Here is a 22,345-nt window from a genome sequence, read left to right as displayed (position 1 = left end):
AGTGATGTCATCATCCAGCTCAGTTCAGTTTAAATAGTGTCTTTGCAATCAGGTCGACGATATTGCTGGAAATGAAGTGCACAGTGAACTGCTAATATTGATGATCTTGCTTGTATAGAGATCAGCTTGATAGAAACATCACTTTTTATCATCTCAGGATCCTGTATTAGATTGTTATTCTCAAAGTTTGTTAACAGGGTAAAGACATGTCTATAATATAAAATGGTAACAATTTAAATGTTCTTTTTAAGAGATTGTTGGTATTCACAACTGATCGTGTTTGTGTTTATGGCACTGTTTTACTAAATTCACCTCAAATAATTTAATTAAATTTTTCAAATAATGTCGATGCTACTTCACTATGTATATAACACTCCTGCATTAATGTCTGATTGACTGCCCTATATTTTAAATACACTAGTTTATCATTCTCCTTAAATACAGTAGCCCTAAAAACTCTTGAACACCTTTGGGCCATTAAGTCACACTTGCAATGTATATATTGAGTTCTATATATATATATATATATATATATATATATATATGTCTGTTGTACTTTTTACAACAGAGTGCTTTTACATATGATATATTCTATAAAACAATGCTTACGAAACACTTAAGTTGTAGGTAAATATGGTCATTACTGTTATCAGAGAGTTATCTTGATATTTGTATTGCTGGTATTGATCATTGCTGTAAAGGCAATGCTAGTAAAATGGTACTATAGCTGTATTACAATATTTATGATGACTTTTTTATAATTACCCAAGGTCCTTTATGTTTGGGCTGTTGTATATTTCAGTGACAAAAATGCACTCAGAAACCTAAAACTGACTTTTAATATTCAGGAAACATTATCAGACAACCTCGACAAAAAGCCAATAGGATTTTTCCATAGACTTTTGGATTATCTCCAAAAATAAGTTCTCTGTTCAATCATAGTTCATGAAACTTACACATTTTGTCCATCAAGATAATCTTCACAAAATATAACTTTGACGAATTTTGAAGCCTGAATAAAGGTGCCAGAACTGAAAAGCTAAACTTAGGCTCTAAACGAACTACAGCACCACCCAACTTTCTCAAACGTATGTTTAACATGTTCAGTGAAAAGGATTTACACTGTATATTAATTTTAATCCACGCTACATGAACCGTTTCATATAAACTGGAATAAATACAAAACTAGAGCCAAACTAAAATTGAAATGAGACATTAGTAATAAATAGTATCGTGAATAAATGAAATAATCATAACTGCAGGACACATGAAAGCACGCATTTCTGTACATTTCGAAATAAGGTGCATTAAAAGTCAATAAATCCTTGATTAATATGAATATTTCAATTAAAAACGTGTCTCCACATTCTAGTGCATTTAATCTAATAACAGCAGAGTGCGCGAGTTTTGGGATATGGTAAGATTACATTTATTTTAGTGAACAAAGTACCACATCAGCTCTCATTTTGTTTGGGTGGTGTGAGATTCTAAGAGAACACTCTGTGCCCTTTGGATGGAAAAGGCTGATGTTTGTTGATTTGCTTTGTTTGCTGTATAAGGAACATGGCCTGTCACCAAACAGACAGACTTCCATATTCGGATGTCTGCACATAGCGTGATCTCATGTTGTCCATTAATGTCACTTCTGCTTTTCTACATAGGCTATATTCTGTGTGTGTCTAATGAAGTTGAGCTCTGATAGAACGGGACATTTGTGTCTTGGTTTTCTTCAGACTCCCGGGTACCTGAGGCTTTCTCCTCTGCACAACCCAACCTGATTTCTGATCTCGGTTTTATTGTTTTATTCTAACAATTTGGGGGCTCGCCCGAGATTGTTAGGGAAAGACGCGTCGAAGATCAGGGAAGAACCTACAATAAAACGGGGTAAGTGTTTTCTTGAAGGAAATACAGCGCTTACACAAAATTTAAATTTATCCTTGCTTCTAGGAAATCCTCAATCTATATGCTTTCTAACAGCTTCATGTGACCGTAAACATTTCATTTGAACGTGACTTTAAGCACTAGGCTATGCATCATTAAAGTTTCACTTTCATCAAATAAAGCTGGTAAATGTGGTGTTTACATGTAATAATCGAAATATGAGTTTATATACTTATGGCCCGAACCCAGAGTCTCCGCATCAGTAACCGATAAAACCGATATAACCGATAAAACAGCATCTTCCCTCCGAAGACATGTTGCATTTCGGGGCAAAGCAAAAAAAATTTTGTCCAACAACAATATAAAATGCGGGAAACTATTCGTTGGTTATTCTACAATTAATTGAATTACAAATTGTACTACAACTGGAAAATACTCTAAAATTTTTTTTTTTTTTTGCAGAAAAAGGAAACATTCGATTAATAACAACAAAATATAAACAAGTAAGAGAATAAATAAATAAATAAAAAGGCATAGCTCACATTCAGTTTTAACGAATAAGGATATTACAAAGTACCAGGGGGATTGAAGAGTGTATCCCAGTATTTTAAACATTTCACAGACTTTTTGTTTTTTAACAGTCTTATTGATGAAAGTCAAAAGACAGAACAAAACTAATTTTACATAGGAGATGAATTAAGAATGTTTGTTTATGTATGTGAAAATTTGCTAATAAAATAAAAAGGTTAACAATAAATTCTAGATCCTTATTGCTTTTGTTTTCATAATACAAGATAACATCCTTTAAAGTAAAGCAATAATTAATATTCATTAAATTAAATATAAAATTTGCCAAATCAATTCAAAACTTGTTCACGACTTTACGGTCAGAAAAGAATTACTACAAAAACAGCATATATCATTAATATCAGAGAATCTCTTTAGAAGCTATAGAAGCTATAGGGTAAATGTTATGCAGAGTTTTGAAGTGTATTTCTTTTATTTTATTATTAATACAGTATTTAAAAGGAATTAACCAAGCTCTTCTCCAGTCAATATTCTCAATTATAGAGATCCAATAAAAATAAAAATCCCTCTTGGAGATATTTTATTTTGTTTTTGGAAAATATTACAAATATGTTTGTTATTGCATTTTTTTTCTCAGTTAATTTTGGGTTTGTCACAAATACAGAATTATAACAAATATGACTTTTGACAAGTTGATGAAGTGTTACAGGAATAGCTTTAATAACTGAATTAATTTTCCCTAAACTGTACAGGAAAACTGACATGAATTGTTTGTAAGTCAAAAGATTCACAGAATTGTCAAACATTTTTATAAGATGATTAATATCTCTGTTGAACCAATTTGTTAAAAATAGGCTAAAGATTTATTTGAAGCAGTTATATGACCATTATTCCAAATGAAAGAGGCGTGAGGAGAGAAACTGTGAAGCGAGAACAGCTTGCTGATGAAATTTGGATAATTTGAGGGGGATTTTAGAAATAGCGTTTTCATAGCGTGTGCATTAAAGGGTTAATGATTTATTTATTCTCTGTATAAGTATTTTATTAGTAACATTTGCTGAACAGCTAGCTCCTCTAGTCAACAACAAGACTAGTTTAGTTTAACTTCATTATGTCACCGAGTTCAGAAACACAGGTTTGAACAGACTCACTAAAATTATTTTGTTTGTAAAAACTATTTTTGATATCTCTCTCAAAACGGGAAAAGGTTAAAGCAGAAGACTGGAGAACAGGAGTTTGGTTTCAGTTTGTTAGGCCTTTTCAAATCGACAAAATGCAAGTTAAAATAATTTCACTGCTTCTCTAAACCTTTTCACCATAAACCTGACAAGCGTTTCGTAGTATAACGTTCAGGCCTACTTTAACTGATGTAAGCTTGACTGGATCCGTTTTAACATGTTTGCTGTTCAAAACTGAAAATGACAGCATGCACAGAACATCTTTAGTCTTTAGTTAGTCTTTAGACTAACATGACCGATGAACAAATTTATGTGCTGCACATTTAACTTTAATTTCACTTTTACATTTTTGAACTTAACGTTTTTACTTTTCAAACTTCTACAACTTTTTCTTCCCGTAAAAGCAGATGTGGACATTTGTACATTTTATGGGTCTGGCTTCCGGTCTCATCCACGTCCAGCTATTTTTAGCTGTACAAAACCATTGGTTTCCTGTTTGATATTGAGAATTGGTGTGTCTTACCATATTATTTGAATGTATTATCTTAATTATGATCACACACTGGTTTAGTGCAAACAGTTTTACCGTTTATTGCGCGTTAAAAAGCGGCTAATGAACCGGAGGTCTTGCCCATAGGCTTACTTCTGCGTTGAAGAAAATGATGGATAGCATGTTTACTTTTGTTTATCTAACACTGCTATTAATCTTTTGACATTTTAATAAGCCTTTGACACTTTTAAAGCAGATATTCATAATAGCACATTAATATAGAACATTAGCTCTAACCTTTTTACTTCAACTCTTCACAGAATAAACCTGATTACTCTGTTTACTCAAGAGGAGTCAAGCCGAGTGTGAAGAGGAAGAAGTGTTTGTTGGAGTCTCTGCCAAAGCATCTTCTAAAGCCTCCATCAAACATCATCAGGATCTGAAACAGCCCTTATATGCATCATATAAAAACACAGACCTAAAGTCCCTCTCAGTGGACAGGAATGCCAAGAACTGGATCGAATTCATTATTTAATGTGAAGTTGTGAAAAAAAGTAGATTCATGAAATCTGAGGGCGAATCGTTTTTATTTTCTTTCAAATTGAAATCATCCTCACTTGCACTTTATTAGCATGTTATTGTTAAGGACCATTATATCCACTGTTGCTATCATCATTGCTGCTAATTTGGGACTATGTTTCTGTGGATGTGCCCGTGCTGAATATGAGATCGGTGGAGAATGTTGCCCCATGTGTGCCCCCGGTACAGTACAAATCTTTATTTCAGATTCTGTATGATAAAGGCTGGAATACACTACACATCTTTTAGACAGATTTTTGTCCAACGTTTTTGGTGCTAGATGCCGAAAATCAGAGCCAGTTTGCAGCTTTTAGGCAGGCAGAGTTGACAGATTTTACAAAAAAGTATTATGAATACAGACTCAGCTTTTTAGCTTCAGGCTATGACCTTTTACAAAGTCGACAAGCATGTGATGCCTGGTGTTTGTTAAGAATCTGTTAACATTTTAAAAGTCATGTGGTGTATTCTGGCCAAAAGTAATGTTAATCAGTATAACAGATAATAAGTGGTATTTAGATCCTAAAGAGTTAAACTTAAAATTTTAGAAGCACAAATACACTGTTTTCAAACTTGTATTACATATTGTTTGAAACATTTGGTTTAGTTAAAAAGCTGTTATTGTTATGTCATAGATTAAATGTTTCTGGCACATGACTAGCATTATCAAATCAGCTGATAACTCATGTGATGCAGCAAAGAGGTCACTTCTACCCCTCGGTAAAAATCACATTTCAATTCAATTCAATTCACTTTATTGTTGGAATTTCATCCAAAAACTGTCTCGCATCCCATAGCGTTTACTATCTAACATTAATTCACAGCAATACACATTACACAATACACACACACTAAAGTACACATTGTTACACATCCATCTACAGTGAAAACACTTAAGTACCTTCCATTCCTCAGAATCTTGCTGCCTACTTAAACCCCTACTCTGATTAATTCATTTTACTGAATGTTGAACAAAAGATTTCCCCCTCAACCTTTTTTTGTGAAATCACGGAATCCAGTCATAAATCCGGAATTTTATGAATGTAGGTATAACATGGAATGTCACTGAATTTGTCAAACTTTAATGAATTATTCAAAAGTAGCTGATTACACTTAAATATGGACTAGTATTTATACATATTAGGCCATAAAAAGGCTATTTAAATATGAATTCTTCATTTCTGTGTGTGTCTGTGTGAATGAATGGTGCAGAAGCGCGGTTTAGTTTACACACATACTGAAGTGCACGACGCTCGCTTTATTGTTCACTAGAATATTCATAACACTACTAATACTATTAGCTGGCCTACTATTACTAAAATTATTAAAACTTTATTTTTCAAGGAATAATCACACAACATTTCTTCCATCTTTTAATAACAGTAAATACAATTTTGTTTAATTTTCAATAATTAAAAGATAAATTAAATTAATGTATTATGCCTTCTTTTGATAACCAGAATTAAATACACAACATAGTTAAAAAAACAAAAAAACATTTCATAAGGCTATTTTCAGAATACTTTGAATAAATTAAGTTGTTTTTATGCATTCAAATGATTAGACATGCTAAAAGAGAACAATAAAACATAGTAAAACACAAATAAAACGTTTCATAAGGCCCTAAGCATTTTAAAACTTTTAATAAATTGATGTGAAATTGTATAAGTTTCATGATTTTAATGAAGTAGACATGCTTTTTGATTAATAAAATTTAATTTAACCATTAAAAAGGAGTCCAGAAAAATGCAAACTGAAAAAAAAATGGAATTTGGAAAAAACATAAATCGAAATTTTGGAAAAGAAATAAAACTGATTTCATAGGGCCCAACACAGGTGAGCACACTCCCACCAGCAGAAAAGAAAATAGTCAGAAAATATGACGCATCAAACACCTAACACCCCCCACCCACCCACATACACACACACACCAAAAAAAAAGCTGTAAAACTAGGGAAAACACCGCACTTCACAAAACAATTTCCTTGACCATGTTAGTATGATATATAATCATTTTATTCAAGAAAAAACACATTTTACCCTTTTTTTCCAGGAAACTGTGTTTTTTGGCATTGTACTGTAGATACAAGTACAACATGTGTTCCTTGTCCTGCATCAACATATACAGATGAACCCAATGGACTTATATCATGTTTTCCCTGCACTGTGTGTGATCCAGGTATGTGTCCAGTGATAAAAGCATTAATTCATGGTAAAGAGATATAAATCTTTAATAATTAAGTGCTGTCTAAAGCATTTATTCTTTTAATATAAATATAAATGCTTTGTTTTTGTGTTCACAGCACATCGACTAAAAGTGCTCAAGGCCTGCACAAGCTCTGCAGATACTATTTGTGAGCCTCAGGAAGGATTCCATTGCAGTAAACTAAATAAAGGCTCCTGTGCATTAGCAGTGGAGCACTCTGCATGTAAACCTGGACAATATATTAAACAGAAAGGTAGAATTGTAAACCAGGGACAAAATGTATTTCAGCATTAAACTGTGGATTTCTTCTGATTTACAGCAGTTTTCTGTTTCAATTACTGAGGTTATCAGAATTATTTGATTACATCAGTTATTACAACACTAGTAGCAGCTTTACTGCCATTTTATATCTCATTCAGTCTAATTACTTTCACAGGAACAGGATTTAGTGATACCGTATGTGCTGACTCTCTAATGGCCTGCCTGCCACATTCAAAGTAAGAAGTGTCCACAGATTTACAAATGCCAATTATGAATTATTCTGATAAGACTGGACATACTAATATTACTAAATTAATCTTTAGATGTGAGGCTATGGGACTTACAGAAGTAAAAGCTGGAACAACATCCTCTGATGCTGACTGTGAGAAAGTGACATTATTAGCATGTATACAGAAAATGTTAAGCATGTGGCTCTAACGAAGGTAAGAACCAAATTACTATTATTAACATTAGCAGTGCTAATACTTTATATTGTAGGTGTCTGGTACAGACCACAACAAGCAACTGAGGAAGTAGCAGTAAGTGAATATTTGCAGTCAAACAGTTAAAGTACAGCGCAGGGGGATGAGAAATTTGCTGCTGACCTTCGATGATCCAATTCAACCATACTAATAAAACAATTAATAATTATTGAACAGACATTACCAAAATAATATTTTTATACAAATATGAATGATCAATATACATATTCTAGATTTCTCCACACTTAAGTGTGTTGAACGTTCTTCTTCTGTGTTCTACTGTACAGACGGTGAATTTCCTTCAGTCTGAGGCGTAGTTCACTTTTGGTGTGAAAGGGCTTTTACATTTACCAAAAATAGAACTTTTTTATATTAGAATTAAAAACAAACAAGCCCAGCCCAGGTAAAAGTAACATAACACATTATCTTCCATAAAAAGTAACTAAGTAACATATTTAATTACTTTTTTACGGAGTAACACAATATTGTAATGCATTACTTTTAAAAGTAACTTTCCCCAACACTGGTGACTCGTTTTGGTGATGACGAATATTTAAATACTATAATACTGATTTCTCGCTAGAAATAACATCAAAAGTGCGAAAGGTTAGTCAGAAATATACATTTACACACAAACTGACCACCAAACACAACTTTCAGGAAGAAGCAGGAGAAGAAGGGATGTCGCAAACGGGCCCAAGAGAGAGCTGGAAGACCGAAAGATATTCTCAAAATGAGGACAATTCTGAAGTTAATGAAGAAACAAGAATCAGTGAATAAGAGAATAATGAAGTTAATGAGAGAAATAATTGAATTGCATGATTTTCGGCTAAATTTACAAATGTTGACAAATGATTTAGGAACTTCAAACTTCTGTCATAGAAATATAAATGTCAAGAGCTATACCAAGAGTGTGCCTTATATTTTGAGATCACAGATGTTGATTGCTTTATGGTTTTAATTGCAATATGGTTACTTTGCTTACTTTGTAAAAGAACGGTTAAACCAGGAGATGCATTTTGCAACGTGTGTAGAACGGAACTTAAACCGAAGCGTAAAGCCGAGAACACACTACACGGATGAATGGAATTTATTACTGGCAGCTGATCGCTGTTTGCAGTCGGCAGAAAAATCTCATAGTGTGTGGTGTCTAAAGATTATAATCTTAGAATTGAAGAACCAGTCGATGCCAGTTGTTTTCACAAAGATTTTTTAAACATGTTTAATATTTGCGACTGATACCTGCGATCGTATGCAGTGGAGATGTGTTCACTGTCAAACATCAGTCAGCATTCATTTTGTTATTGATTACAAGAAGAAAAATTGATTGTTCTTGTTGTGATTTATTTCTTGTCTTTCTTTTAATTCACAAGTTAACACTGCAAATTAAATGGGTTTTTTTTGCAGTCATGAAAGTAGCCTAAATTATGTCAGTGATTTCTCTAATTTTAAAGAATATCAAGAATTATTTTATTTCGATCTGCAGTCCAATAAAAGTTTGTTCTTAACTTTGAACTTCTTATATTTTGTAATGATGATTTTTTAAATCAACTTAATAACAAATATGCCAGGCTAACGACTTTTCTTCATAACCAATATATAGGAACAACAAATAGCCTATTTCTTCTATTCTTCAAAACAAAGTTTTCATTACAAAAATCATTAAAAATCCATATGACGAAATTAAATGATTATATATCAATTATATATAATAATTAGCCCTATTATATATTATATATAATAATAAGTAGCCTACTGTTTTTACTTAGAAACAATTAATTTTTAATCCCTGATTTTAGACATACATTAAATAATTAACATATTGTTGCTTGACTAAACATTTAAAAATAGCACTAGAGATGATATAATTAAGGGAACTGAAAAGACAAATGCGTCTCCTCAAGCAATAATTCAGAAAAGAAAGAGGCATCGGACTTATAATGCAAGACATATTCAAGACACATTGCTATTGTCACGGGACACTGAGAGAGCGCCGTGGAAACAAACAGGGCCTGGGTCCAAATGCAGGGTAAAGATCTATTTTAATAAACAAAAAAGGCCAACAATGCAAAACAAAACAGGTTCAGAAACGGGATACATCAAACGGCAACACAGTGCATGTATCCCCAGAGTTCAACGGTAACTACGACAAATACAATTAATACAACCGGACAGAGCAGCGGGAGTGTGGTGTATCAATAGTCCATGACAATGGGGAACAGCTGGGAGTGTAATATGTGACAGGTGTGTGTGATATGTGACAGGTGTGTGTGATATGTGACAGGTGTGTGTGATATGTGACAGCTGTGTGTGATATGTGACAGGTGTGTGTGATATGTGACAGCTGTGTGTGATATGTGACAGGTGTGTGTGATATGTGACAGCTGTGTGTGATATGTGACAGGTGTGTGTGATATGTGACAAGTTGGTGTGATATGTGACAGGTGTGTGTGATATGTGACAGCTGTGTGTGATATGTGACAGGTGTGTGTGATATGTGACAGGTGTGTGTGATATGTGACAGCTGTGTGTGATATGTGACAGGTGTGTGTGATATGTGACAGCTGTGTGTGATATGTGACAGGTGTGTGTGATATGTGACAGCTGTGTGTGATACGTGACAGGTGTGTGTGATATGTGACAGCTGTGTGTGATATGTGACAGGTGTGTGTGATATGTGACAGGTGTGTGTGATATGTGACAGGTGTGTGGAGTTAGGGGAATAGAGTCCGGGAGGAAAGGAGATGGTGACCTCTGGTGTTCAAAGGAAGAACTGCAGGGCCCGGACTCATGACAGCTATGGCGTTTATTTGGAAAACCAACACAGCAGGAAAGCTAATGTTTTCTGTTATATTAAGCACACACTTTAGAAAAGTCAAAGAAACCTTAACGTCTCAATAGGGAAAAGCAGCGGTGTTGTCTGTGGCCAGTTATCAGAACCTGAATAAAACCTTGTTTCGAGCTCCAAGTGGTCTGAACTCGGCTGAGCCAGGACGGACACCAGCAGAAGACTTTACATATCTGTCAACATCAAGGTAATTATAAATCTGTTAATTATGAATTATTCATGGGTGATATGGCTATGGATTACAGGTTTTAATCCTTCATATACAAATAGAACAACTTGCATGCCCGAAAGGCCTTTCAAAGATGGCCGCCGACTGACATGACTTGTTTTAAGACTTTGGGCGTAATGCTGGGTACACACCACAAAATAATCGGGCTGATTTTGGGCCGATTTCTCCCCTTCCGACACTCCTAGGCAATGTCCCGATTATCTTGGTGGATCTAAAGATTATTTTATCAGATTTTCCTGTGGTGTGTGGTGTGTTAAGAGTGACTGAATCTGCTCGGAAGAACGTCGGAGGCGCCCGATCGCGAATCGTAAATATTCAACATGTTGGGGTTCCCAAGGACACCACACACTATAGGAGCAAAGCGGTTAAATCTAGGATTTTTTATCCTCGTGTTTGTGGTCGCTCACATTTTGAAGATCTTATAAGATTTTAAAAATCTTTTAGTTTTTACCCAGCATTACTTACTGAAGCTGAAGGTAAAAACATCCAAAATGGCCGTTTAAAAACAAGGACAAAGATGGTAGGGTTTTTGTAAGATATGAGAAGGACATTTGTGAGATTTAGTTTTTTTTCCTAACAGATGTTATGCTGGAATCCAAGTACCCCTCGCGTGCACGACCTCAGTTCACTAGATACAGCAGTGTTTTTATTTACTGTTCAGAGACGGTAGTTTCTGCCCAATCGACACCACGACAGGATCAAACTGTTTAACGATCACCTTTTTAATTGTCCCGTCACCTTTATTTATATAGCGCTTTTAGCAATACAGATTGTGTCAAAGCTATTTGCATATCGATTTGGCCATAAGTGTGAAAACAATTTGGAAAATAGATTTCATTTTTAGTATTTTGCTAGTATTCTTTATTGTTATGTGATTGTTTTTGACTTGTTTTGTTTTGTACTTTGGATTTTATGTTACTGATCATTTTTTTTTATTATTATTTTGTTATTAACAACTGTTTATTGAATTATATTCTGTGGAACAGTTGTACAAAAAGCAGCTGTACCAATTTAGAACCCATCCCACCCCCTGGTAGACTTAACAAAACAAAAACAACAACAAAATAAAATAATAATAATAATAAAAATATATTAATTAATATTAATAGATAAACAAATAACAATAAAATAATTTTTACAAAGATTTTAGAAAAACAGACTCAACATTAAAAGCTGAATGCCGTGAATTTACAGTTTTCCCGTTACATCCATGTATTCGAGAAGTAGAGAGTTAATCGAGATGATGTCAGACGAATACACCGTCCAGGGGCCTGTACCATGAAGCCGGTTTAGCTGGCTAGCCAGGTAAGTTTCAGCTTAGTTTGCGCCAACTCTGGGTTTTAGGAGCCATGAAAGTGGTTTGGCTTTTAGCAGTGTTCATCGCCATAGTAACTTACGCTCCACAGCTAACCTGCTCCGGGGCAGGCTATGTTCTGGTTTAGAGATCTCAAACTGAAATGTGACCAATCAGCTTCAAGCAAAGTGGCGCATCTCTGACACAATAAACCCACTCCTGCCATTTCTCTAACTCCAAATTAAAGGACGCTACATAGTAAAACATTTTAAAAGAGAAAAGTATCTGATTTTTAGAGATGATTATTTTTATCATTATTTTATATTATTTATACAATTATTATACCCTTAATTAGATTAATTGTAATTACTAATATTTTATTCTAAATTAATATAAACATATAGATAATAAGTTTTAGAATCAATAGCTTTATGAGCTTGGATTTTTAAGTGTTTTTATACCTGTACATATTATCAACTCTATAAACTAACTTTACAACTTTTACTTGCACTTAGTAAAATGATTTCTTTAAGTTTTCCTCTTTCATGGATCGATCGTTTCATCTTGCTGTGTAAATGTGTTTAAATTCTTCATATTGTTCAATCTTTTAATCTTTGGTAGGGAATCGCACTGAGTCTCTCATGAGAAGTGAATCACAGTTTCAAGGCATGTGATTGGCTGCTCATTACTGATGTCACACTTTCATGAGCACGTGCTCCATCAGGATCAAGCCTGAGTTGACAGAGAAAGCTGATGATCAGCTTCATGGTACCAACAAAGCCAGATTGGACTGGTTTGGTTTTGTCAAATCAAATCTAATCCTGTAACCCTGAGTTTGTTCAGCCACCATCATGCTACAGGCCCCAGGTTCGTCTGTCCCTTGTGTGAGGAGGACTCCAACGGTTCACTTTTGCTGCTGTGAGAGCAGCTAACAGTAAAGATCTTTGTTGCACGGACAAGGTGAAGTCCCAAAAGTCATTCATGAAAAAATGGTGCGGAGTCAAACATATCTCAGTACCCAACAAATATGATAGGTCCTGAGAGAGCTGAGTCCAAAAAGGTGAGAGAGAGAGAGAGAGAGAGAGAGAGAGAGAGGGACCCCCCCCCCCACCCCCCCCCCCCCCCAAAAATAAAAAAAACGTGGCTAAAAATCCTTGGGTGTTACTGATACTTTTAATTAAACTCCTACATTTGGGTTCAGTAATATTCGTGTCAGTCTCTCTCTCTCTCTCTCTATGTGAGAGAGAGAATGTTTACTGATTAAAGGATGAATTAATAATTAATTGATACTAAATTCATACACTGTACCTGCCAAAAACATAACCTGTTTATTAGATGTAATGACTGGGGAAAAGAGGGTTTGAAGACTGCAGGTGCATCAGGTCTCTTACAGACTACACACACATAACATCAATATTATCTTAAATCCCAGATGCTCAAGCCTACAGTAAGAAGCCTGTAATCTGGGGAGGAGGATTTTGGCAGGTGTTGCTTAATGCGGTCAGACACATGAATCTTGTGCTGGTGAAACATCTTGGACTAAAGATGTTATTTACTAGCATTGAAAGTATTATGGAAACCCTAATCTGCTCAATATGCAATATTACTTATGTAAAGTATAACTTACTACATTTTTAAACATAAACATTATGAATGTCTGTAAGTTGCTTTGAAACTGCATATAAATCAGATTGACTTGATCTCACATTATTGGGGTTGTCTTCAGCACACACACACACACACACACACACACACACACACACACACACACACACACACACACACACACACACAACACTGCCACATAAAAAGGCAATTAAAGTGATTCTGGTTTTGATTCTGATTAAAAAGCGTCTGCTTTAACAGGAAGGCTATAAACAGGGTATAGGGGGAGAAACTCATCCTCAGACAGCTGTAGGCTGTATCACGGTGTACTTGGCAATTGTGTTTGTTTGATTCATTGTTTAATTGACCCATGGATCCAGACATTTACAAATAAATTACAACTTACAAAACCTCAGGAACATACCCTGATAGTGTAACAAAGAACACTTTCAGAAAGAGAGCAAGCTAAATTTGAAGGTAAGATGAATGTGATAGTAGCTAATACTGGGGTTGGGTGAGTGACGATTATATTAATGCCATTGTTAATATCATAGGCACTGTATGATATAATGAAGGTTAATTTCTGAGAACACTCGTTAGGTCTGCTTACAGGAACAACGTGTTTGGAGACAATATGTGTGAACTGTCCTCTTGTATCCTCCATCAGGTCTGAACTGCTCCAAATGATCAGAGGAGGAATATTATTTGTACTCTGGGTTTGATTTATGTTGATGGTTTTCTCTGAAACCTGCATATCAATAACTAACCAAACGATAGTTTTGCTGATTGTTATTAAAATGGAAGATTCTAATGCGTTAAATCACTATTAAATATTTTAACTACATACACAGTGAACTGCTAATATTGATGATCTTGCTTGTATAGAGATCAGCTTGATAGAAACATCACTTTTTATCATCTCAGGATCCTGTATTAGATTGTTATTCTCAAAGTTTGTTAACAGGGTAAAGACATGTCTATAATATAAAATTGTAACACAATTAAATGTTCTTTTTAAGAGATAGTTGGTATTCACAACTGATCGTGTTTGTGTTTATGGCACTGTTTTACTAAATTCACCTCAAATAATTTAACATCTGAATTAATGTCTGATTGACTGCCCTATATTTTAAATACACTAGTTTATCATTCTCCTTAAATACAGTAGCCCTAAAAACTCTTGAACACCTTTGGGTCACACTTGCAATGTATATATTGACTTTATATATATATATCTGTTGTCTGGGACAGGACAGCAAACACAGGGACGTCTGGTCCTCCTCCAGGGATGTGTCTCGTGTTTTCACTAGAGATCTGTCACCGACTGAGTTGCTATGGAGGAAGCGTCCCTGGTTACGCTTGTGTTGTTTACAGATACCCACAATGCATCGCTCACGGCCGCTACAATATGGTGAGTTCTGCGGCAACTTTTATTCCTTTTTCGTTTTTAGAAGCATTTACATTTTATATACCGTAACATTATAACCTTCACGTGACAAAGTTAGATCGGCTCCGTTAACAGGGTTGATCAGTGTAGCGAGTGTTATTAGCATTAGCTTGCTAGCTTAGCCGCTCATATTTACAGTTTGTGTATATTTTGCAGTTGTTGCTCTGCTGTCGTTTAACGTCAGGATTGAGGCGATAATGTATTGAAATCCTGTGTGGCAGAAGAAAACAGCGACGAAAGAGTCGCGGTTTGTATATTAGACAGTAATCTGTTCCTCCATCTTCAGAGTTTTTGTAAATAGTGTATCCGGAGACATATGCCGACATGGACAAGGAGCAACGAAATATCCTTATTTTCAACGCATCCAAACGAGAGCTCTTCACCTCCAGCTCCGGATACAAGTCCATGCAGAAGAAATTAAGAGCACAGTGGAAGATTCAAAGGTGTAACCTCATGTTTACAGATGCGATCTGTAGCACAGAATCTGAATATGAGCTCATTCTGTTTCATTTACAGACATGCCAAATAAATAAGCAGAACACTTTACTAAACTATACATGTTCTTCAGCATCAAAGAGGAGCTCACCCTGGAGAAACTGCAAGGAGTCAAGTTATGGGTCACTGCAGGCCCTCGAGAGAAGTTCACCGCTGCTGAGGTCAGAATCGGCAGCACACATATAGATGAGTACAGCTCGTAGAAGATCAGCTCATCCATTGCTGTATATTTGCTGTCCTTCAGTTGGAGGTTCTCAAGCAGTATCTGGACAGCGGTGGAGGTCTTCTTGTGATGCTCGGAGAAGGAGGAGAAATGAAATATGACACTAATATCAACTTCCTCCTGGAAGAGTTTGGCATTATGGTTAACAATGGTGAGTGTATATTGTTTTCAATGTCACCTGCACATCATACAGTCATTAATTCAAACAAACGTTTCATGTTAATTCACACACACATACAGTGCCCTCCAGAAGTACTGGAACAGTATTGCTCTGTTGGCTGTGGAGTCGAGACATTTACAAATATGATTAAAAGATGAATATGAGACAAAACTACAGAATGTCACATTTTATTATTAGCCGTTTCAACACATACATGTTTAACCAGCTAAGAAGTTCAGCACTTTTAGAGTTCATCCCAATTTTTTAATATTTTGCTATTAACATTATTTAAACCAAACTACTTTATAAAATGAGTTAATTTTCTGTAATAGGATGTCAGGATGCCTCCAGCACCTTGGCGTTATTTGTTTTGTGCCTCACATAAACCAGAAACGTGAATTTAGACATTTACGATGTGCTCATCCTGGAAGGTTTGTGTTTCTGAAATTTAACTTTTTTTCAGACGCAGTAATAAGGAACGTCTATTATAAATATTTCCATCCCAAAGAAGCACTAGTGTCCAATGGCGTTCTGAACAGGTTTGTGTCTCCCATGTGCATTACAATCTTTCTCTGTGTAGAGATTACATTAAAACAAACCATTCTGTACAGAATTGAAATGATTGTTGTCTTTATTTCAGAGAGATCAGTCGTGCCGCTGGTAAAGTGGTGACGGGGGTGATTGATGAAGAGAATACAGGGAACCGTTCACAGTAAGCTTCAGCTGAATGTTGTTGTTAACATTAACAATGTTTGATGTGTAACCATGCTGAGATGGAGGGATTTTATAAAGTTCCACATAAGAAAGCGTAATGAGTTCTTGTTTGACGATTAAACAGGGCACTTACATTCGTATACCCTTACGGGGCCACATTAAACGTGATGAAGCCTGCGGTGGCCGTCCTGTCCACCGGCTCTGTGTGCTTTCCCCTCAACAGGCCTGTTCTGGCCTTCCATCAGCCTAAGGTGAGTACAGTCATTCTGACTTGTGTTAAACTCATTCTGCTTTCTTCTGTGCTCTGATTGTGTCTCTGTTTGTATCAAGAACGCTGGCAAGTTGGCCGTTCTGGGCTCATGTCACATGTTCAGTGACCAGTACCTGGACAAGGAGGAGAATAGTAAAATAATGGTAAGGGATTCAGTTGCTATTGCAAAACATCACTATTACTGCTGATGAAAGTGTAGGGCTAGAGGTTTGTTCAAAGTGTAATCAGGAGTAAATTAGTACTTTGAGCTATCGTCCTGCTGGATTTGTGCAATGAGCATGGATGATTGCACAAGTAATGTGGCTTAAAGGATAACATAACATTTTTTGTCATTGTTTATTCACCCTCAAGTGGTTCCAAACCTGTATAAGTGTCTTTCTTCTGATTTTGCAGTCAGTTGCTAAAAGTCGGAGCCAGTCTGCAGATTTTGGGCAGCTGAAGTTGACAGATTTCACAGAAAATTGCATATCATGTGTGTGAAGGGCACAGACTCTGACATTATAGCTTCAGACTTTGATTCTGAAGGAGATGAAACATAAGCCGAGTGTGTAATGGCTAGTGGTTGTTCAGATTTTAAAAGTTGTGTACTGTATTCGAGCCTTTAGATCTGCAGGATTGTAGCGTTGCAGTAAAGTGAAGTAGATTATGTATTTTTTTTATGATTTTTTGACTCTAGAGTCTTTTTGAAAAGACTCTAGAGAGTGTGACGTCATATTAAAACCATTGCAGTTTCTGTGTAAATGTTACGTGCTGAAAGGCTGATGATACACGGGGCAGCTTTTTTTGGGCACTTTCTAATTGAGAATGGGTAACAGATTTCTATTTGGATATTTTAGATCAGTCGTGGGCTCCGTGTCTCACCTGGTTGCCCGTTGATGGCAACATTGCTCAAAAAGTTGCCCCGTGTATCATCAGCCAAAGTGTAGTGTGACCACGGCTTTAGGATTGTGGTAATGAGTTTTGCATGGGCAAGCAGCACTCACATTTCCTTCACAAATGTAAAACCTTATTTATTCTTTCACAATTTAATGTGTTTTAATACAATATAATGTCTGCGTTCCAGGATGTTGTTTTCCAGTGGCTTACAACAGATAGCATTCATCTCAACCAGATAGATGCAGAGGACCCAGAGGTGAGCACCTACACTAGTCACCTGTTTAACCTATACTGCCTTCACGTGCTGTCGCAAATTTCATATTTCATGCTTATAGAGTCATGATTACGAGCATGTTGCATTCAAGTGCTTTATTGTTGGAATCGGAAAGATAAAAAAGTTGACAACCATATAAACATTCACCGTGCTAGATAGCTTGCTGGCGATTCTGGAATTTCAGTCAAATACATGCTTATTTCACTGTTTAGCAAACATGCTTCAGATGGTCATATATATAAATATGCACTACTTTATCGACAAGACAAAGTGATGTAGTTGTTGTGGGAAAACTAATAAAGAACAGCATTGACATCAGCAGCTATTGTCCATGTTTAAAGTTTATGGCTCGTCTAACTCAGAAAATGGTATCAAATGATCTCAGAGTTTCGCCGTAGTGAATATGACTTGAGAGACTGTTCATGTCCAATGTCTGATTAGGAAACTCATATTTTATACTACCATTCAAAAGTTTGGGCTCAGTTGGATTTCTTTAAATGTTTAAAAAGAAATCTCTTATGGTCACCAAGGCTGCATTTATTTACAGTAAAAATGGTAATGTTGTGAAGTATTATTACAATTTCAAATACATTTTATCTACTGTAATATTAAAATGTAATTTAATCCTGTGATCAAAGCTGAATTTTCAGCATCATTGCTCCAGTCTCCAGACATGATTCTTCAGAAATCCAGATTTGATGAATCTCAAGAATCATTTCTGAATATTATCATCATTTTTGAAAACATTTTTCAGGATTCTTTGATGAATACAGTGTTGGAAAGAACAGCATTTATATGAAATGTCTTTACTGTTACTTTTGATCAATTTAATGCATCCTTGCTGAATAAAAGTACTGATTTCTTTTCAAATCTTCCTGATCGCAAACATTTGAAGGGCCTGACTGGGAGCACAGGTCATGCTTCAGGGCTGTGAAGTGACACTGTGTAAACTGGCTTCATTTTTTCCCAGATCACAGACTACACCATGCTGCCGGACACAGGGAGTCTGTCCGACCATCTGAGAGTGTGTCTGCAGGAAGGAGACGAGAACCCGCGAGATTTCACATCTCTGTTTGACATGTCTTTGCTGAAGCTGCACACAAACACTCTTCCCTCTGTCCTGGAGTAAGAGCTCCCATCAGTTAACATTTCTTAAAGAGGCTTTCATGTTGTGCGCTTACCGAAGTCGTACATTCAGTGTGAACGTTAAAACTATTCTTGTGTGCTTTAAAACCACAAGAATTGGTAAATAAGAACTATCACTGTCACAAAGACGTGAGTCATGTGTTTGGCCAATCAGACAAGCACTGAAGCAATAACTACTGTCATGTCTGTATTTTTTAGTGCTTACAAGCAGCTGAATGTCAAACATGAACCTCTCCAGCTGATCACACCACAGTTTGAAACACCTCTGCCTCCGCTGCAGCCTGCCGTGAGTCTGTTTCCAAACACACATTAGCATAGAGTTTGTTACCGTAGGACAAAAAAGAAAAAATGTAACCGAACCAAACTTTATCCATCTCTGATGCAACTTTTCTATTCTGCTGATGCAACCAAGGCTGCATGGGTGGAGAAATGCAATTATATCAATGCTTACTAAGATTACGTTTAATCTAATGAAATAGAGCGCTGCAGTGATGGTGTATTTTTGTTGTCCAACCCAGAAGTCTGCCTCACCCTGATTTCCTCGATTAAAAACCCAATAGAAGTTTTCCATTGGCTTTTGGTTTATTGCAGAAAGCTCTGTGACTAATAATCTTCACAAACAAGCACAAGTTTTATGAATTTCGAAGCCTAAAGACATCATAAGGGGGCATTACTTTTATATAATAGGTTGTTGAATAAAACGTGAAAATATCTTGAGCTTGTGGTTAAAAACCTACCTTATTTCAGACATTAAACCAAAAACCCACTTCAGTGGCTGGTGGCATAGAAGGCTTAGTAAGTGTTACAAGTTGGTCATCTAATTTTTTCATTGAGAATGGTCATAACAGTTCATTACATTAAAGGGGACATGAACTGAGACAGTAAAATGCCCTTGATCTTTTGACATATAAGAGGTGTACTATAAAAACATGCTGTACGTTTCAGAACTCAAAATTTATTTATTACTTTAAAAACAGCTTATATTGAAGGCAGTCTGCTAAAAACAACAGCTTGTGGAATGTTCTACTCTATGATGTAATAGTGTGGATGATCAACGCCTGCTTCCACATCGCTGCCTGTTTAGCCCCGCCCACCACTTCTACGCCGCTGCCTGTTTAGCCCCGCCCACCACTTCTACGTCGCTGCCTGTTTAGCCCCGCCCACCGATTCATGAATGTAGTGTAAATAACAAGAGTGGTGAATGCACAGGTCTACACAGAAACCAAACGATAAAGATCCTCAGAAGACAACAAGATGTTGTGCAGTGACAAGCTGTGGAAAAACAGTGTTTGCATTGCTTTCCTTCTGATCCTAACATTAGGAAAGAGTGGATGAACTTTATTTTTAATGAAGTTCCAGACTGCGTCTGTAAGAACCTGGTCTTTTGTTTTATCGTGGATTCGTTTACTATTCGTTTAAGTTCTGATGAGGGGGGTCAAAAACAGAACAGAAATTAGCATATTACTTCTAAATTGTATGTTGTTTTGATGTAAAAATCTTGATAGCATTATAAGTGGACCTCAGAGAACAATACAAAATAAAAAAAAACAGAGGCAGTTCATGACCCCTTTAAAATGTAGATTGGTCTGATTTGAATCCAAAAACTAAGACTCAATGACCCCTTGGCTAACTGCTAGTTGGTCAGACTAGTTCTCAGGACGCAGTCTTAACATAGTGGCTAAGTTTATGCATCTGGGCCCAGTGTGACGATGCTAACTCATCTAACATCATCCCTGCAGTACTCTATGATGGATCAAATCATTATTTGCCATGGTTTTCCTGCATTGTTTTGTTCACAACTAGTTTGCTTTCTTGTTTATGGGTCTGTGTGTAGATGATCTGTTTCACTGAGGCTTTGTTTTGTGTTCAGGTCTTTCAGCCGGCCTTTAGGGACCTTCCGCCACCCATGCTTGACCTTTTTGACCTTGACGAGACCTTTTCTTCTGAGAAAGTGAGGCTGGCTCAGCTCTCAAATAAATGTGAGTCTCTGCCATTCGTGCAAATGCTCAGAGAGAGTTCTAATACTGTCATTGTTTCTAGCTTGAGTAGTTGCTGATTGATTAGTAATGGAGGTCTCGTCTTCTGTAAGGTACCGATGATGATCTGGAGTTTTATGTACGTAAATGTGGAGACCTCTTAGGAGTGACAGGGAAGTTAGACAAGGACAAAAGAGACGCCAAGCACATACTGGAACACGTCTTCTTCCAGGTGGTGGAGTTTAAGAAAATCAATCAAGTAAGTTGAACATGCAGAAACATTTCTATTTGACCATTCATTTAGTCGTTAATGTAGTGAAATCATTGTGCGTATCATCATTTGTGCGCCACAGGTTTCAAACCTGTATGGTTTTCTTTTTTCCATGAAACAAGAAAAGGAAATACTTGGCAAAAAGCTGCACTTTTCCACACAATGAAAGTACCATGCTTAGAAGAGGACCCCAAAACTCTTAAATCCTTCACAACATTACTTAAACATAAGTAAACATTCACCGATGGTCACAGACCATCAAAAGACTAAAGAGAATGAAGAATGAAAGAGCTGCTTTTATGATACTTGCGTATAATGTCGCTTTGTTTGTCATTAATACTGCCAAGCACTAAAAACATCACTTGAAATCATTTCCTTTATTGAAAAGAGCATCTTAAACATTGTCTAAAATCTCTTTTTGTGTTTGACGGAGGACAGAAATCAATGTGGTTTGAATAACTGACCATTTTTGTCTGAATTATTACCCTAAAACTGCTTCCTCTCCCCTTTCCTCCAGGAGCACGATATTGACACCACAGAAGCAAGGTTTAACGTGTATTGAAGCAGACAGGCCATGGCTCTCTGGAGTTCTGCTGCGAGGACTTGTTTTGAGATCTGTGTGAATATGCACAGTTATAGACGCTCAAACTGCAAACAAACCACCTGTGCTTTACATCCAGTGCAAGAAAAGCCAGGTGTGGTTTATCAGACCTTTCTCTGGCAAATGCTTTAAAGAATCCACTACATTTCTTGTAACTTTTTCTCCAATAAATATGAGCTTTGTTTTCTCATCTCGGAGCACTTGTATACATACACATTGGGGTCCAAATCCCGTGTTTGAGATTGATATTCAGGATTATGCAATGGGGAAAAAAATTAAAATCTGGCACTGAATGAAAAAGTTTAATTGTTGC

General features: G+C 36.2%; 2 protein-coding genes across 2 annotated transcripts; both read left to right on the top strand.

The window, feature by feature from the left end:
* Positions 1 to 1,603: 1,603 nt before the first annotated feature.
* LOC306856808 (tumor necrosis factor receptor superfamily member 14-like) lies at positions 1,604 to 9,017 on the top strand. The gene is made up of 7 exons (XM_079396288.1): positions 1,604 to 1,884; positions 4,398 to 4,839; positions 6,707 to 6,832; positions 6,957 to 7,112; positions 7,296 to 7,356; positions 7,444 to 7,563; positions 8,263 to 9,017. Exons 2-6 carry the CDS (start codon positions 4,710 to 4,712, stop codon positions 7,556 to 7,558), a joined length of 588 nt encoding a protein of 195 aa, XP_079252414.1. The 5' UTR covers positions 1,604 to 1,884; positions 4,398 to 4,709; the 3' UTR covers positions 7,559 to 7,563; positions 8,263 to 9,017.
* A 5,877-nt stretch (positions 9,018 to 14,894) lies between these two features.
* ift52 (intraflagellar transport 52 homolog (Chlamydomonas)) lies at positions 14,895 to 22,228 on the top strand. Its single transcript, XM_079395752.1, has 14 exons — positions 14,895 to 14,989; positions 15,312 to 15,468; positions 15,594 to 15,681; positions 15,765 to 15,894; positions 16,367 to 16,442; positions 16,544 to 16,615; positions 16,742 to 16,868; positions 16,948 to 17,031; positions 17,952 to 18,020; positions 19,009 to 19,163; positions 19,383 to 19,470; positions 21,055 to 21,163; positions 21,274 to 21,419; positions 21,949 to 22,228. Exons 2-14 carry the CDS (start codon positions 15,350 to 15,352, stop codon positions 21,991 to 21,993), a joined length of 1,308 nt encoding a protein of 435 aa, XP_079251878.1. The 5' UTR covers positions 14,895 to 14,989; positions 15,312 to 15,349; the 3' UTR covers positions 21,994 to 22,228.
* Positions 22,229 to 22,345: the final 117 nt, after the last annotated feature.

This window comes from Barbus barbus (genome assembly GCF_936440315.1).
Source record: "Barbus barbus genome assembly, chromosome: 37".
NCBI classification, from domain to species: domain Eukaryota; kingdom Metazoa; phylum Chordata; class Actinopteri; order Cypriniformes; family Cyprinidae; genus Barbus; species Barbus barbus.
Note: the sequence above shows the minus strand (reverse complement) of the source record. Positions and strands in the feature narration are given on the sequence as shown.